At 41.1% G+C, this 17,829-nt stretch overlaps 1 protein-coding gene across 1 annotated transcript; it reads left to right on the top strand.

Moving 5' to 3' along the window:
* The first annotated feature begins 2,032 nt into the window (after positions 1-2,032).
* On the top strand, positions 2,033-17,455 carry PPP2CA (protein phosphatase 2 catalytic subunit alpha). The gene is made up of 7 exons (XM_069028677.1): positions 2,033-2,352; positions 13,476-13,685; positions 14,200-14,373; positions 14,554-14,643; positions 14,926-15,087; positions 15,852-15,970; positions 16,709-17,455. The coding sequence occupies exons 1-7, from the start codon at positions 2,251-2,253 to the stop codon at positions 16,779-16,781; spliced, it is 930 nt and encodes a 309-aa protein (XP_068884778.1). The 5' UTR covers positions 2,033-2,250; the 3' UTR covers positions 16,782-17,455.
* Positions 17,456-17,829: the final 374 nt, after the last annotated feature.

A 17,829-nucleotide genomic window follows, 5' to 3' on the forward strand; every position in this document is an offset into this window, starting at 1 on the left:
GTTTGCCTATGAAACTGCAACTGAAATCCTGCCATGTTTTATCAGGTAGGTGTGAGGAAAGCACAGCTTGTGTGAATGGTTTGCAGTGTGATCCTCAAACATCTAACTATGCCAGAAAGTCAACAGTTATTAAAGAAAATTAACTTTAGCTTGGCAAATTACACAAGAGTTGATGTTATTGCTTCATATTCTTGGCATGTATTTGCTCAAGACTGTTTTGGGAAGATGTGCTACAGAGCGAATTCTTGAAACCCATCACTTCTCAATGAATGGTAGTTTTCCTTCTACAACTTCAAGCACAAAACAAAGGTTGTCTGACGATGGGAACCTGTGTAGGAACAGCAAAAATATTTTGGAAGATAAACAAAACCTGAGTCAGGTAATTCAAAACAACTGATGTGTAGCAGGAGACTATGACACCAAGAAACCGAGACTGACCCATGAAAGCAAATATTCCTTACCCCTTGCTCACGATGGAATTCTTAATTTGCTTCAATAGTAGGCAAAGAATTTAATAAGCCAGACTCCATATTAGGCAAGACAATTAACACAAATTAACTAGGAAAAGTCATTGGACCCCTTGAAATTAACAAATCAACATTTTATCAACATTCTGACCCATTTAAATGAAAAAATATTACTTTTTGTTACTGATCATTTCATGCCTTTTAAAAGTTATTTAAGGGAAATCTTCCTCTATAATTTAAGATGCAGATTGCAATAGAATACATAATCCATTAGAAATTGGTGATGCATATTTCTTACATTCTTTTTTATTGCAACTTATCGCTGTCTTACTGACATATTTTCCCTTAGGTAGCAAGTGTCTGATTACACTAAGGTAGCTGAGGTCACCTCTAGTTTCCTGAAAAAATACCACCTTCCTCAAAGTTTCCTGAAATGTCCACCACTGATTTCCTTTACTGAACACTTACACTGCACACATTACTTCTGTCTAAAAAGGTCTTAATAAACTCTAGACTTCCAAGAACTCTTTCAGTATAAATTGTTTTAAAGAAATGCAGCATGGCCTTTTTAACCTAAGCATTATCTGGTGGTACAATTACAATGGTATTTAATGCTCATGATTTAGAAGGGAAAAGCTTTATTTCAAAGCACCCAACACCAGCAAGCGCCATCCACTTCCCTCTTCTCTGACGGACACGGTAACTGGGCTCAGGACTTCAGAATCACAGAATTGTTCGGGTTGGAAGGGACCTCTGGAGATCACCCAGTCAAAACCCCCTGCCAGGGCCGTGTCACCTGGAGCAGGTGACACAGGAACGTGTCCAGGAGGGTTTTGAAAGTCTCCAGAGAGGAAGGCTCCACGCCCTCCCTGGGCAGCTCGTTCCAGTGCTCTGCCATCCTCAACCTAAAGTTCGTTCTCGTGTGGAGGTGAAACTTTTTGTGTTTTAGTTTACGGCGACTGTCAGTCTGTAGTACGTAGTACGTAGACAGTCTTGAGTACGTAGACTGTTAGTTTACGTCCTGTCACTGCGAAGACCCTGACAGCAGCCTCCTGGCACCCGCCTCGGAGATATCTATATGCACTAACTGCAGCGAGAGCCATAAACACTGTGGAGCCGCACAAAGCCCTCAGATACATCGCCTCCCGACCCCGCAGTAGGCGCTTGGCAGGCGGGAACCGTGCCCCGCCTGTGCGCTGCGAGAAGCCGGCGCTCAGCACCCGGGCACAGGAGGGGCCGGCACCGCCATGTCGGCGACCCCTCACGGCGGTGCCCTGGCTCCCGCCTCAGCGCTGCGGCCGGGCGGGGCTGCACCGCGCCGCGCCCCTCAAGCAGAGCCCCCATGGGAAGAGCGCCAGCCCCCGACGGGGCCAGGAGCAGAACCGCGGACAAGGACCGGCACGGAGCACACCCACCCCTCGCTCCCCGGGCGGGAGCGAGGTCACTGCCCTCGCCCTCACCCTCACCCGCCCCCTCCCCTCAGAGCGCACTCGCGGCCCCGCCCTGGCGCCGCGCACGCGTCGTCGGCTCCCGCGGCGTCCCCCTCCCCGCGGTGGGGCCGGGGCGGTGACGTCAGCAGCGGCGGCCATTACACGGTGCGGAGTGAGGAGCGGCAGCGCTGCCGCAGCCGGAGCGCCCCGGGCCGCCCTCTCCCCGCGCTCGCCCGCCCTGACGCGTCGCGGCCGCCGCCGCTGTGGGGAGCGCGGATCGCAGGGGCCCGCGGGGCGGTGCGGCGGCAGCAGCAGCAGCCGGTGAGGAGGAGGAGGAGGAAGGGGAGAGCGGGATGGAGGAGAAGGTCTTCACCAAGGAGCTCGACCAGTGGGTGGAGCAGCTCAACGAGTGCAAGCAGCTGTCCGAGGGGCAGGTGAAGAGCCTCTGCGAGAAGGTGAGGCGCGAGGGGCTGCGGGGAGGCGGCGGGGCCGGGCAGGGAGCTGCCGGCGGGGGCGGTGCCGCTCAGCCGGGCGGGCGCGGGGCCCTCGGGCGGGCCGGGGGCTCGGCACGGCCCGGCGGGGGGAGCGGGCTGGGAGCCGGGGCCGGGCGAGCCGCGGCCCCTCGGCTGTGCTGGAGCCTCGGCTCCGCCTCCCGTTCGCTCAGCGCCTCCTAAAATGGCGCCGCGGCCGTGATGGATCCTCGGGAGAGACCCCCGAGAGACCCCCCGGTTAAAATGTTAAATCAGCCCCCAAAAGCGTGAGTTATTATAGTGAAAATAAAAGGTTGTGGTAAGGGTTTGGAAATTACACGCGATGAAGAGCTGCTGTTTTGATTTTTTTTTTTTTCATTATATGAATAAGCACAGACACTTTTATAGCTAATTGAAGGGTAAATTTCCTTTGGGGTTTTGGCTTCCCTCAGTAAGGTTCTGGGTTGCACGAAATTCACAGAATAAACATTCGAGATCCTATATAACTATATATTTTCGTGGTGATGGTTTGAAAATGTTGAGACGTGGGTGTTACAGAGCAATGTGTCGATTGAGACGTTCGTAGCTTAGAAAGGTTGTAAAGCCAAGTCAGGATAGATTACGTTTTGGAAATTAAGGAAAATGTTGTTCTGGTAGCATCCAGAGGCATTTTCCAGTTGAATTCTAGTTCTGGTTGTAACTTAATAGTTGAGGATTGTTGTTGTTGTTTTGTTTTTTTTTTTTTTTTTTAACTACTGAAGGTTTTATGTATTCCTGTATTTCTAGACTGAAAGATGGAATATTTGTGAGTTGTTTGGGAAGTGGATATTAACGAATACATGAAGTTATTGATGTACTTGCCACAGAAAGTACTTAGAATATTTTAGAATTGGAATCATGCCTTCAGATACTACATTGGGTTGTTTTGGAAGCAAATTGTTTCGAGAGGACTGTCTATGATCTTAGTAAAGAACTTGCAGTGCTTTTGGCCAGACAGGCTTTTGCTCCAATATAGATTTTAATTCACTTGTATTCCAGCAACTCAACATTGTTTCCATTTGATCCAGGCTGTGTATTTTAAACTGTGTTGCAAGCAAGTGGCAATGTCACTGCCTGGTTATTTCCATGTGCGTCTCCAATGACAGTGGTCCAGCTTCTTCCTTGTATTGCTTTGTGCGAGAGGCAAGTATTTCACTTGCCATTGTTTATAAACTGATGGGTATTGAGTCCTGAATCCCACAGGAGAGGGTGCATATGGCCTCATTTTGTGGGGCTGTATGGTAACTTGCAGGACCATGAGGGATGTACAAAAAGCTTGCAGTATGCTGGGGGTTTTGGCTCAGTGAGGAGCAAGCATACAACTAGAAATTCCTTACAGGAGATACAGTAGTCCCAGTCATCAGTGTTGCACAAGATGACATTTTCATTTTTTCCCAGTGGAGAATAGAAATGAGCTGTATTTATGGATAAATGTGTAACGCTCATCACCGAGATAATGGTAAACGAAAAAATAAAAGAAAACTTTGTCTGACTAATGTGTGTTGAGATGAGAGGCTATGAGAACGTGAGAGTGAAATCTACCTGAACAATGTCATTTAGCAGCAGCCTTCATGTTGGCTGAGTTGGGTGGCCGTGAGCTCTGGGTAGGGTGACAATTCCCTCTGTGTGCTGGGTGTGTGGTCAGCACTGTGCAGAGTTCAGCCACGGGGCTGGTGATGTTAGGGAAAATTGATTTGTTGCTGGTAACTACAGGTGGATTTACTTGGACTTTCTGCTAGGAGTAGTTAAGTTTCTTCATGGTTGCTGAGGCAAGGAGTTGGAAGTAGGCCCTTGATGTCCGAGTTTTCCATCTTGTCTCTGCTGTGTTCATGGAAGTGGGGTGTGAGCTGAGTTCTGCACCTTCCTGCTGAGGGACAGCACTTGCTTTAATGTGTTCCCATGCTCCCACCACTGACTCTCAGAAATCTCTCTGGGTTGTGCTTTGTTTGGACTGTTTAAGTAGTTTGTGGATGTAACCACACCAAAAGGCTGTTTTTGCATGAATGGCTTAAAGACAGTGTCAAATACAGCTATTGTTCCAAAGGACAGATGAGGACCCTACTAGGTATAAACTGTTCTTCACCACACTGAATTGTAGCTAGGGCTAGTTAAAATAAACAATCAAAAAAATTTGAGGGCTTTTTCCTGGTAACACTGTTTGATTGGATGATCTCCCTGATGAGTATTTCTTGATCTGCTGGGGCTTTGTGTGTGCAGACTGGTGCCTCTCTAATAAGGACAAGCCTAATGGCTCTCTTGTGTTTCAGTATTGATACCTGAAGAACATAACAGCTTTTTACAAACACAGTAATTGTGTGGCCATTTGTGCATCCCAGTTACTTTCTTGGGGTGTCTTTCACTGAGCCGGGTTACCTGGGTGGTGGTGGTGGGAACTGGGGAGAAACATCTTCGAAGTCTAGAAACAATTTGTAACCATGAATAATACATTATACTTCACAGATGATTTGAAATAATCAACCTCTGAGTAGCAGTTAAATTATTCTAGGCTTAGTACGTGCTCTGTATTTAATGTTACATCAGTTGAGTGACCGATTGGGTGTGCTTTGCTTCAGCATTTGAGAAGAGCAAGTTCTAAAGAAGTGGTCAAAATATACCCAGTCCAGTTACATGTCAGCAGTGTTCTGTTAGTGCTGAATTGTTTATTGGCAGAGGAGAAAGAAAGTCCTTTATTGCCAGGTGAGAGTTTTTCCACTGGCCATTTTGAATGAAAGGATGCTGGTTTAGAGGTTTTTTTTCATACATTGTGAGGGTAGAGGGAAATGGTCTTGTCTCATCTGTGTATAAATGCCCTTTATCACAGGAGCTAGGGTATGGTACATTGCTCAGGAAGGTGGGATGACAGTCTAAAATTGCACAAAGGAGTGAGGAGAATTTTTGGATAGAGTTTGTTTTGGTTATTGCAGAAGGTATCTAGTGCAGGTGGAGGCAGAGATGTCAGAGTCACTCTCTTGAAAACACTACTCCATAATTAGTGAGTTTCAGTGTGGCATCCAGTTTTTGGAGAGAGAGATGACTGTTTGGTCATATATACTGTGTAGAGTGTTCAGGGTTCTTGAATTGCTGGTAAAACACCTTTGAATGGACAGTGCTGCTTGACAAAATACTGTAAACTAAGTGAAGGGCTGGTACTGGTAAAGGCATTCAAGAAGCCTTGATTCAAGCTTTGACTGCTGCAATTTTTGATCTGTAACAATGATATTGGTTACATCTGCTTTTTAATTTGTCACGAGTGCTAATATTCATAGTGTAAATATGTTTCCAGGCCATACTGTCCTCTGGTAAGTAGCTTGTTCATGGTGTATTTTTATAATTTTTTTCCTGTTGCAGAATTTTGATTTTAGCACCTGATCTTCCAAGTTAGGGGTTCTCTAACCAAACATGCTTATACCCACTGTAGCTGTGTGAGTTGCTCAAACTCATTTAGCTTATGTTAAGTGATTTAATTCTGAGAGGACAAGTATGTTACTAATGAAACTAAAGCCTCTGCAATCAAGGTTCAGTTCCTCTAATGTATAGAACTTACATGTTTTGTGGCTCTCACTCCTGTGTTTTAAGCTGAATTGTCTGCCTGACTTCTTTTTCAGACAGAGGCACATGTTCCCTTCTACTTCTCTGCTGTTCAGGAGTTATCTTTCTTAGCTGATTATTTTTGGCCAGGAGTGAATGTTCTAAACTGTTTCCAGCTGCATTTGCAAGGGCTTTTTCATTAGCTAGCTTTTGCATTCCCATATCCATCATGTATAACTAACTATTCTTCAGACTAAGATGATTGGGAAAATTAGTGTTCCTGTCTGAACTTGCTGTAAATCAGCCAAGAAACCTGCCCCAACAGAATTCCCAGGTAGTGAGAGTGTGGTGTACCGTGTGGTGGGCTGTGTATTGGGCAGGTTTTGTGTCCCTCCACCCCTGGCCCTGGCAGAAGAGGAATGTGCAGCATTGCAGTTCTGCCTTAGCACTGCACTGGCTTCTGGATTCTGTAGCAAGGGAGCTCTGCTGCCAATGGCAGAAGGGCCCCTCAGTAGCTGTTCAAGGGGCTCTGGGAGACCAGAGAATGGCTTAGGGCTGCTTTGAACATACCCAGGGATCGAGTCACTGATGGGGCCATGTAGTCACACCTCCTGTCTCTGAAGAGTTAGGAGTATAGTGTACAAAGCTTTTTGTAACATTTAAATAACTGTGTTTTAGATTATTCTGGAACACATTAAAAAAAAAAAAATCTTTTCATGCCCAGTGTTCTGATTTGTTGTGATGAATTTGTTGGTTTTTGGTTGTTTTTTTTTTTTTTCTGGTGGATTTTGTTTTGGTTTGGTTTTTGAGTGGGTTTTTTTTCTTTTATTGTGGTTGATAATGTAATATGGAAATTATCTCTTTCCACAGAAGGCATTTGAAGTGTCAACCTCACCAGCCTTCTCACCTAGTCCGGATTTACATAGAACATCTTGATGTGCATATGAAAATTCAGTCTTGAATGTGCCGCTGATTGTAGCATCAGCAGCTTTCTGGGGTTTTTTTTTTGGGTTTTTTTTTTCAATTCTAGTAAATCCTGTAAAAATAGAGCTGTGCTGGCAGTAAGATGTTGGGTTTTGGTTTTTTGGTTTTTTGCTTTTTAATTGCAGCATTAGTTGTGATCAAGTAGGAGTGAAAGATACTTTTGTTGTTTTGGGCATAGCTTAAGCTAACAGCAGTAAGCACTCCTAAGTCAGAGCAAGTTCCTACTTGAGTTCTACCAGTTTAAGGCTGAAGATATGGATGTGGCTGCAAGACTGATGTCCTCTTCCAAATCTACCTCTGCTGAGGCTGTTGCCTCCTCAGATGTGATGACAGTGCTGCTCTGTGATTGCTTCTGAGACATTTTCAGTTACTCAGCTGGGTTGCCTTGCCCAGCACAAAACCCCCAAACCTGTCTGGCTGTGTCTGGCAGGAGTTCACAAGGCCTCGTACAACAGATCTGTGTGAGGGGAATCAGAGGAGCAGGGATTGAATTTTCACCCTTGCTTAGGGACCCTTAAACACTACACCTGTATTCAATAATGCTGTTGTTAGTTCTTTTTCTTCAGGTAGTATATATTAAGCTGGAAAATGTTTATTCCTGACTAGAGAATGAATGCTGGAGCTCAATTACTCAGTAGCCAGGTATCCAGTATTTCTGCTGAATGTCTTGAACATGCCTTCCAATACAGGTGTTTCGTGCTTGCTGGTCGGCTCTAAACTTTTTCTTGAGTTTTGACATGCCATCCTCCAACTGGTATCCTGACCTGTAGCATGACTGCCAAGCTGTGTTGGAGTTACTGGAACAAAAGGGTTGAGAACTTTGAGTTCATTGCGTGAAGCTGGACTTGTGGATGTCAGGCATAACTAGTTTGGGAGTAGGTTTAGCCTATTTCTTTTAACAACTTGAATGATTCAAAATGAATACAGCTTGTTCTACAGACAGGACTGAAAAACATCCCTGTAAGTGGTCAGCTTCCTGCATTGCTGTCATTGCTGTGTTTCTTGGAACTCCCACGAGGCAAGGAAGGCATAAAGGTTATTGAGTTATTTGCTTCTTATGTTTTTTAAAAAAGATTTTTATAGATTATTTTTCTTCAATTTAAAATTAAAGATACTAAGATCTTTTGTGTGAAGCAAAATAATGACATCGAGTTCTTTCAGAAGATCCTGTTCCTATCCCCACTGCTCTTGTCAGCTACTGCTGGATAAATACCCTTTCCCCCTTCTTGCAGATTTTCCTCTGAGGGAAAGAACACTCATCAGTTACTGAGTGTGTAAGACTGATCTTTTCAAATAGAAATGTTGAGGGGACTATCAAAGTTTGAATGGTGTCAATCCTTTTGTAAGGTAGAGGGGATTATTTGGCAGAAGTTTGCTGCTTGCATGCTTTCTTGTAGATCATCTAGAATTTACAGGAGACAAAGGAAAGTGGTTGTCTTATTTAATCTTACAGCAGTCCTGGCATTGGGATTGCTCTTTTGGTTGGCTAAGATCTTGTATTTAAACTGGTCTCTCTTCTCACCGAACAGAAGAGATTAGAAATGAAGGTGTAGGTGCTTGTCACAAATCCAGAGAGAAAGCAGATGTATCATCTTCTGTCCCAGCAAAAGACTATTTTGCAGCTCAGACTTCTATGTGGATGGAAATCCTGGTTTTACTTACTTTGGAATACTAAATAATTAAATGTCACTGGGGAGCTTTGTATTTTAATTTTGCTCCTACTTATACATTCACATTGAACTCCTTAGTGGATTGTGAAGTTCAGCATAAATCAGTTTCCCATTTGTGTCATGTGTAATTTGACTGCCATGCCCCCTTCACAGAAGGGTTTTATTGGAGGCTTCATTTATCTAATTTTGTTTAAAATGTAAGACAGTGAATGAAAACACTTCTGCTTTAAAAAATGAGCCTATCTCTTGTCTGAACCTGCTCTCTTTCCTCTCCATGTAAGGAGTGGGGGAAACCTTTAAATTGAAAAGCATTGACTCTGCAGAAGAACTGCTGACTGTAATGGATGACTTTGCTTGGAACTGGAATCTCTTCCAGGTCATGATATTTGGACAGCTAAAACCAGTATTCATCCCAATTAGCTGATCATTGTGTCTTTAGTCACATCCTGTGCACCTTAGTGACAGGAAATTATGGGTGTGGTTGAAGTCTTCAATCTCATCAAAATATCTTTATGGTAACTACAAATAACTGTTTCTTGGTTACAGTGGAAGTTTCTCAATACATACTTTACTAGACATCATGGTGGGCTGCAGGTGTGAATTCTGGTCTGCCAAGAATGACATGTTACCATCTGCAACCATGACTTTGGAGCTGTGTTGTCTAATTAAAATAGTGGTTGTATTTCCTTTACTGAGTTAGTGGTAATCTTTTGATGAGTGCTTCATAGTGCTGCTTCGAGCATTGAATTCTACACAGACACAGTGATGTTTACTGTTTGGTTTGGGTCTTGTCATTTTCTTTTATGTGCCCCAGAATTTTTCAGGGTAGATAATTCGGCTGAGTTGTCAGAGCTCATGCTAGAATTTGGGGACCTAAGAAGAGGTTGGAGTAATTAAGAAATATCTGGTATATTCTGGAAACACAGAGGAATTTGGGTACAGATTAATTCAGAGGATTTTGCAGAAATGGACCACTGGAAATTATTTCTGTGAGCCAGCGTTGATGATGTATGCTGCTCATGAGGGAAACTTGCTTATCCTCAGCACAGAGTGAGTTGAGGAAGTAATATGGATGGGTTATGGCTTTTATGGCACTTGACTCTGAGCCTTAATTTGTGGCATATAGGATAAAAATATATGGAGGGAGCAGGGGAAATAAGAGTTGTCTGCATGCATACAACCACTGCATCTCATTAAATGAACTGAGGATCTGCAAATCATATGGTAGTAACGTTAATAGTCATCTTTTCAAAATTCTTATCCATGGTAGTTCATACACTTGGATCTTGTACTGTCTTAAAATGATGAAGCTGATCTTTCCATTTTAAGAACAGCTTTTTGCTGAGATGTGCTTTGTAAGCAGAGGCACCAAAGCAGCTTGGTACTGTTAAGCTGGGCCTTTAGATTATGTGCATCAGGCCAGGTATGGTTTAATTCTTAAGTACTAGGTTGTGCTTTTTATTGTGCTACTCTTTATAATAAAGTGAAAATTGGTTGTTTTCTTGTGTGTTTGAACCAATATTGGTTTTATTCTTGTTGAGTTTTGGATTGTACAGGTCTTCTCTTCACAGTGAAATGACTGAGTAAGCCAGTATCAAGTCAGAATGAATTCCAGTCACTATGACTAAGCTGAAATGTATTTGATACGTGCATATTGTTTGAACTTTGAGATTGTTCTGAGTAAAATACGTAACTTTCCACCTCTGCAGTAGTGTTTATGACAGCATTGCACTTGGTGGTTCTTATACTCTTCTTGTGTAACTGTGTCACAGCTGTGTGTTTTTTCTGTATTAGACTTTATTGGTAATTGGCTGTAAAATTAGCATTTATCAACTTGAAGTAATGTTTTCTTTGCAGTCTTATTCTGTATCTGTTCGCATTTTATTTTGAAATCTGAGTATAGTGCTGAAAAAATAATTAAACTGATTCAGAGGCGAGGTCTTACAACTGTAATATAGTAGGTTGTTGATAACAAGTTTTTGCTTAAGTTAAGTACCCCACACCACACAAGTTTGACTTGTGGCGGTATTCTACTATGTAAAAAAGATCAATTAAGTGTTGGAGGTGTAGAGAAGTTCAGGGCTGTCTTAATGGTAAGAATTGTTAAGAACTGAAAAAAGGCAGAGATACCAAAGAGTTAGTAAGTGCTCAAGAGAATCTGTTTATGAATTTTATAATTGTTTATCCTGATGATAGGCAGTGAAGCCTGGATGCTTCAAAATGTCAATGTCAAAATACTGCAGTGTTGCACTATTATCCTTTGTGGCAATAGGTCACTGAGTTTTTGAAGTTCAAGGGGTGGTGTGTGTGTGTCTTACCTAGTTCTCCTTTGTCAGATGGTTGGATCAAGGAGTTTTCTACCTTCTGCTGAAGGATGCTGAAGAGTGCTCTACTGCCTCTCTGTGAGGAAGTGTAGGAGAGCTGCTGGTGGGAAGTGCATTTGTTGGAGGGAAGATGGGTGGGGGGAGGGAGTTGTGTGATGTGGTGAGTAAGCAGCAGAGATCATGGATCTCGCTAAAAGAATCAATAAAAAGAGGGAGTGGAACCAGGTGGAGTTGCACAGGGCTGTGTTTGATCCAGTACAAGGTCAGGGGCACAGATACTGTAGGAGTAGCATTAGTGATTGCTTACCATTGTGAAATTATAGCATTAAATGTAATGTTGTCTTACCAACTTGTGTTTGTATTGTGTTACAGTATATTAAAAGTCCTTGGGGTTTTTGGGGGGGGGGTTGTTTTTTGTTGGGTTTTTTTTTGGTTTTTTTTGTGTTTTTTTTTGTTTGTTTTTGGGGTTTGTTTGTTTGTTTTGGTTTTTTTTTGTTTTTGTTTTGTTTTGGTTTTTTTGTTTTTTTTTTTTTGCTGTACCTTTTTATAGGAATTCATTTAATGTGGAAGTTGGAGTATAGTAGACTGCTTGTTGGTGGCTTGTTTTCAGGATGTTGTTTTTTCTATCTTCAGCTCTGCTGAAGTTCTTTGTAGAGCCAAGTAGAGTGTTTAAGCACTTGAGGTTGTGCCACTTCTAATGCTGTGGGACATAAGACTGTAAATGAACTAAGCAGTTCTTAACACGGTGTTGCATGAAGCTGGTTTTAGAACATGGAAATGTTAGAATCCCTGCACCAGCATTCCTCCACTGCAGGATTTAAGCAGAGGTTGCTGTTTTGCAAGTTGACCTGGAACAGTCTTTTTCCATCAGAGTAGCTATCTGACTTCTCTGTGTTCTTGGTCATGTGCGTATCTGAGTGATTTAATATTTCAGAAACTGAGGAAGCAGCAACTCAGTTGCTGAGAACTCTGCCATTCTCAGCACAAACGCTGCATACCTTTGATGAAAAATGAATGCTGCATTCTTTGTGCAGTGCTTTAAGTGTGTTAAGAAAATCCAGTGGTAGAAACATTCTAATTAAAGAGCAGGGTTTTTTTTATATCGAAGTGCTGTAAGCATCTGTGATGTTCTCTGTCAAAAGGAGAATTAAGCTGGCTAATGCTTCTAATGTAAAAGAGTATTAGAAGAGGCTAAGGCTGTTAAAACACCTTCAAAACATCCGGTGAGTGTCACTGCGTTAAAATTAACTCAAGTCAGGCTATCTTAAAATAAATCTGCACTTTTAGCATCAACCACAAGCCAGGAATGACCTATCTTTAGTACTGAGCACAACGTATGTGGAAAATGTCATTTGAGACTGACTTTTGATGTAAATATGCCTGCAGAGTGACATCTAAAGCTTTGTGTTGTGCAGGGTGCTTAACCACGCTGCATTTTTGCATTTCTTTGCAGTGTTGAATGAAACATTGAATTTAATGAATTTTCCATCATTAAACTTACATGTTGCTTCTGTTTGAAGTGGTGACTGTGGTGGTCAGCCAGGATGACATGTGGGGACAGTGAGACCACTTTTGGGTGGGAGTGTCAGCCACTGTCTTGTAGACAACTTGGAATATAGTTTTTATATATTCTCTTGTAATGGAGGTAATGAGGTAAAAAAGGATCCTTTTTGAATAGGAGCATTGACTATTGAAAAACAGGGAAATCTTTGTAGATGGTAACTAGTAAACTCATTACTATTTATATTTCTAATACCTTCTTGATTTAGCAAATCATTGTGGCATGTGTCTGGTGACTGTTCTGAGAACAAACTGTAACAACTGTCTTGCATTATTTCAAAATTATCTTTCTGGTGCTATATTTAGCCCGTGCTTCTTCATACAAATTACCTTTGTCTGCAACTTATATATATAACACAATTTTTTGGGAAAAAAATGGTGATAACAAAGATCTTACCCAGCTTTGGTTAATAAAGACACAACTTGATGTTTTTCGTTTGTGTTTAATCACAAAACTTGTTGAGAAAGCTTGTGCAGGTAATGACTTGCTCTGTAATTGCTGGTACCTGTGGATGTTTGTTCTCATTCTGCTTCATGCAAGACTCCCTGCCCTTTGCAGGTAGGTTGAAGATGTTTGTACAAATGGGTGCCAAAGTGTTGGTAGTGTTTTGACCATGTCTGAGTTTGTGCTTTTGGAGGTAAGATGTTGGCAGGATTTTTAGATTTAATTTTTCAAAATACTTAAAAGCTTCTTAAGTTGCAGTAGTGATGATGATTGTTTTATGCTTCACAGAACCATTTTTGTAGAAAGTCTGAAGTTTTACTTAAGATACCATCCTTAAGGAGGGAAAAAAGCCACTCAACTACTAATTACTTACACAGGGTTTCATAAAGCGAAATGCTGTTTTAAATAAAGAAACTTTTACCTCAGGTGCTTCAGAGAAGGAAGGGACAAGAGCTCCTAAAGAGAGCAGGTAGCAGAGTTGGAAGTCATAGAGTGTGTTTTGAATAAAACGGATGTTCATAGACAAACTCACAATTTATGTGCTGTTTTGTTTTATAGGCTAAAGAAATTTTGACAAAAGAATCCAATGTACAAGAAGTGCGATGTCCAGTCACAGTCTGTGGAGATGTCCATGGACAATTTCACGACCTCATGGAACTTTTCAGAATTGGAGGCAAATCACCAGACACAAACTATTTGTTTATGGGGGACTATGTTGACAGAGGATATTACTCAGTTGAAACAGTCACATTGCTTGTAGCTCTTAAGGTAACTTTTCTTCTCAGCTGTACAGTTTAGTGTAAAATATATCATTACTATCCTGACTACACTTAATATCTATTATGTTTTTCATAATGCATAACAATGCATTGGTATTAGAGGTACCAAAACTGACTTCTTGGCTGTCTTAGTTTTCTAAGTCACTTCTTAAAAAAAATTCATGTTCAGGTGCAAGCCTGAGCTTTATCTAAAATGAGTGTTGAGTTATTTATTACTTGACTAAGTAGCAATTTAAGAATCTGCTTGGAGAGATCAGCTTAATGCACAGGTGTAGTGAAGTCCACTAGTAATAATAAATACAACTTGTAATTAATCTCAAAAGTATTTGGCAGTTGAAGATTTCAATAAATTATTCCTTTTTTTACCTCAAAGGTTATAATTGAATCTTCAGAAGGGTTTGGTTTTGATTGCTTTATTGATGTGTGGCAGGAAATGAAAAGTGCAAATTCTGTTCTGGGGAAGAGGTACTCATTGGTGCTCTAAAATAAACTGTTCTGTTTAGGTCCGTTACCGTGAACGTATCACAATTCTTCGAGGGAACCATGAAAGCAGGCAAATCACACAAGTTTATGGTTTCTATGATGAATGTTTAAGGAAATACGGAAATGCAAATGTTTGGAAATACTTTACAGACCTTTTTGATTACTTGCCTCTAACTGCCTTGGTGGATGGCCAGGTATGTTGACATTTGACAAAGTTGAATGTTTTTCGTTTTAAAGGGAGCTCTTAACACTGCATTCTGTCAGCTCTCATCTTTAAGGGAATCTCATGCAGATTTTCTCCTAATCATTTATTCTAACCTGTTCTAACTGCACTGATTAATGCAAATAAACTTCATGTATGTTAACTCTTGCAGATTTTCTGTCTACATGGTGGCCTCTCTCCATCTATAGATACACTGGATCACATCAGAGCACTCGATCGCTTGCAGGAAGTTCCCCATGAGGTACTTTTTTTCTAAGCCAATGAGATTGATGATTCAGTATGTACTGGAGGGTTGAGTTCACAGGCTGAAAATGAAATTCAGATCAACTTAGCAATATTAAAGTGCCTGTCTTCCTGTTCTGGATTTTTTAAAGGAAAAATGAGGGGCATCTCCTTGCTTAAAGAAAGAAACATACTTTTCAAAGCATTGTGCAGGGGTGGGTTGTGTGCAAGTTTTTTGTGGTTTTGTTGGGTTCAGGTTCTTTGCACTTCACCTCTGAAACATCATCTACGTCTCTTACAGGGTCCAATGTGTGACTTGCTATGGTCAGATCCAGATGATCGTGGTGGCTGGGGAATTTCTCCTCGAGGTGCAGGTTACACATTTGGACAGGATATTTCAGAAACCTTTAACCATGCTAATGGCCTTACGTTGGTTTCAAGAGCTCATCAGTTGGTAATGGAGGTGAGCAAGGACAGCCTGTGTGTTCAAACTTTGGATTGTGTCCTTGGTCTGATTATTCCATGCTCTGTGTGTCAGAGATGTGCATCTGCTGCTGTGACAACTGATGATCCACCTGAGAGGCTTCCAGAGACTTGACCTTGACAGTATTCATGTGCTACTAAAGGAGTTTGACAGTGGAATAACCTTTATTTTGGCCTTATTTTCCTGAAAATTTACAGTAATATCCCAAATCAGGCTTTGGTACTAGATGTGGTATTGCATTTCTGTGTAGATAAAAAGGTTTTTAAATATGTGTTCCTTGAAAAAAAAGGTACATTTTTTCTTTTTAGCTTGGATGTATGCTTTTGTTCTTGGCCTCTAGTTATTCCTAGCAGTTCAGATTTCTAAATGCGTGTCTGGATTCTGGTTTTGGTGATCACAGTTGAAGGTTCAGAGTAGACTGTGTAGTTCAAAATTGCTGTTTTAACTATTTAATGTTAATGCAATGGAGAAATCTTGCTAGGTGGTTTGTTTTTTGTTTGTTTCTTGTTTGGTTTTTTTTAATATCTAGCTCATATTTACTAGTAGGAAGCAACCTATGAAGGCCGAAATTCCTTTTTACCCTTTTTCTCTCCAGAAGGAAAAAAAGACACATCCTTAAATTTATTTAAAATAACCCTATAAATGCCACTTAGAGCTGTGTGCATTAAAAGATTGGTTTCTAGTCAGGTGGTTACATGGGGTACGTGAACTTGGTTGTCATAGTTATTTTTTCCTTCCTCCAGGGGTACAACTGGTGCCATGATCGGAATGTAGTAACAATTTTCAGTGCTCCAAACTATTGTTACCGTTGTGGCAACCAGGCTGCAATTATGGAACTTGATGATACTCTAAAATACTCCTTGTAAGTATGTTTAAAAATGAGAATTACATTGCCCGTGACTTTAAAATACCACTTAATTGTGTTAAAGTATGGGGTTTTTTTCCCCTCTGTGCTTCTGGGAGGTGGAGTGAGTATGGAATTGTTGGGTTAGTCTTGGAGTCAAGCCTCTGGAACAGTTGCTGTTGAGATCTTCTCTGTCAGATTAAAGTGAGACTCCTCATTTTTGTTTTGTATAACTACCTGGATTTTAATGAATTACTGTGTAGGGATGTGATTTGAGAGCAGGAGTAGTCTGTCACATCTAAGGTAATGCCTTCCTGTTGGTCTTGGACAGGAGACTTTAGGAATCTTTGAATTCTTCAGATGTTGGGATGTCAGCTTTTTGAATGAGATTTCTAATTAACTACTGCAGCAGCAACTTAACTAGTAAATGATGCGAAAGCACTGTGCAAACTGCCCTCTTTGATAATAACTGGAGACTTCAACTTTCTAAATAGATACTAATGTTTGACCAGTTTGAGTCTTAAAACTAAAATTAATTTCTCTCCAGACCTTCATGGTAAGAGGAATTTAAAATGTGATGGTTATAAGTACATACTAATAGGAGTGGAAGAGCTGTAACACTTGTTCTAGAATACTTAACTTGGTTGATAAAACTTGCAAAGATTCACCTGCATTAAACCACTGTAAATTCATAGCTAGAACATATGTGAATGTAAGCCGAGCTCTTGTGTTTTCATTGATGTCTGTGCTCTTCAGTTTGCAGTTTGACCCGGCACCACGCAGAGGTGAACCGCATGTTACTCGTCGCACCCCAGACTACTTCCTGTAAAGAGATTTTAGACCTGTACAGTATTGCCATGAACCATATGTTGACCTAAAGAAAATGGGAAGAGCAACAGTAACTCCAAAGTGTCAGAAAATATTTAACATTCAAACTTTGTTTTCACATGGACCAAAAGACGTGCCATATTCAATACAAAGCCTCTTGTCGTCAACAACTGTGACCACTTTAGAATGAACCAGTTCATTGCATGCTGAAGCAACATTGTTGGTCAAGAAACCAGTTTCTGGCATAGCGCTATTTGTAGTTACTTTTGCTTTCTCTGAGAGACTGCAAATAATAAGATGTAGACATTAACACCTCGTGAATACATTTAACTTTCCATTTAGCTATAGCTTTATTCAGCATGACTGTAGATAAGGGTAGCAGCAAACAATCATTGAAGCTTAAAGAACATTTTTAAAATAAGTACCAAGGCCTCATATTTGTTCTGAAACTGTTTGTTTTATTTTCAGGGAATACTGTTTAATTTAATTGTATTGATTATTTTTTTGTCTGCACTCAGTTCCCTTTTCCACTCTGCCCTACCATATTGTCCCTTGTAATTGTCCAAGGATAGTGAATTACTTTGAACAGAACTGTTTTTTTCTGTAAAACAATGTTACTGCAGGACAGAGCTGCAGTGTTTTTCATAATAAACTTGTGAACTAAGTATGGAAAAATGTCAAAATTCTAATTGCATCTCAGGTCAACTGTGGTTTAATAAACTAACATGTAGCTGGATGGGTTTTATAAACTTGCATAGAAATTTCCACCTTAAAAATAACTAAAACTGAGGTGATATGGAGTGTGCTGGAAAACTCTGACTTTTGAACCCTGTCCCAGGAAGGTGCCTGGGCTTGTGTCTCACAGCTGAGAACAGCTTGCTGGTTACTCACATGTTGCTCTTTCCCTCTTGGTGCTCTACTGAAATACTCAGAAATGGAAGAATATAGGATCACTTAATTGATTGTGTGTGGCTTTATTTCAAGTGTAAATCTAAGTTTGAGTCATTTACAATGTAGGTGCTAATACTTAAAATCATTTTTCTGAAAAA

Source organism: Aphelocoma coerulescens, chromosome 13, assembly GCF_041296385.1.
Source record: "Aphelocoma coerulescens isolate FSJ_1873_10779 chromosome 13, UR_Acoe_1.0, whole genome shotgun sequence".
Taxonomy (NCBI): domain Eukaryota; kingdom Metazoa; phylum Chordata; class Aves; order Passeriformes; family Corvidae; genus Aphelocoma; species Aphelocoma coerulescens.

Bases quoted from the DNA above. Each gene is read 5' to 3' on its own strand.
- PPP2CA (XM_069028677.1), top strand. From the start codon at position 2,251: ATGGAGGAGAAGGTCTTCACCAAGGAGCTCGACCAGTGGGTGGAGCAG. The intron at 13,686-14,199 runs GTAACTTTTCTT...TGTTCTGTTTAG, and splicing joins CATTGCTTGTAGCTCTTAAG to GTCCGTTACCGTGAACGTAT. The intron at 15,971-16,708 runs GTAAGTATGTTT...TGTGCTCTTCAG, and splicing joins GATACTCTAAAATACTCCTT to TTTGCAGTTTGACCCGGCAC.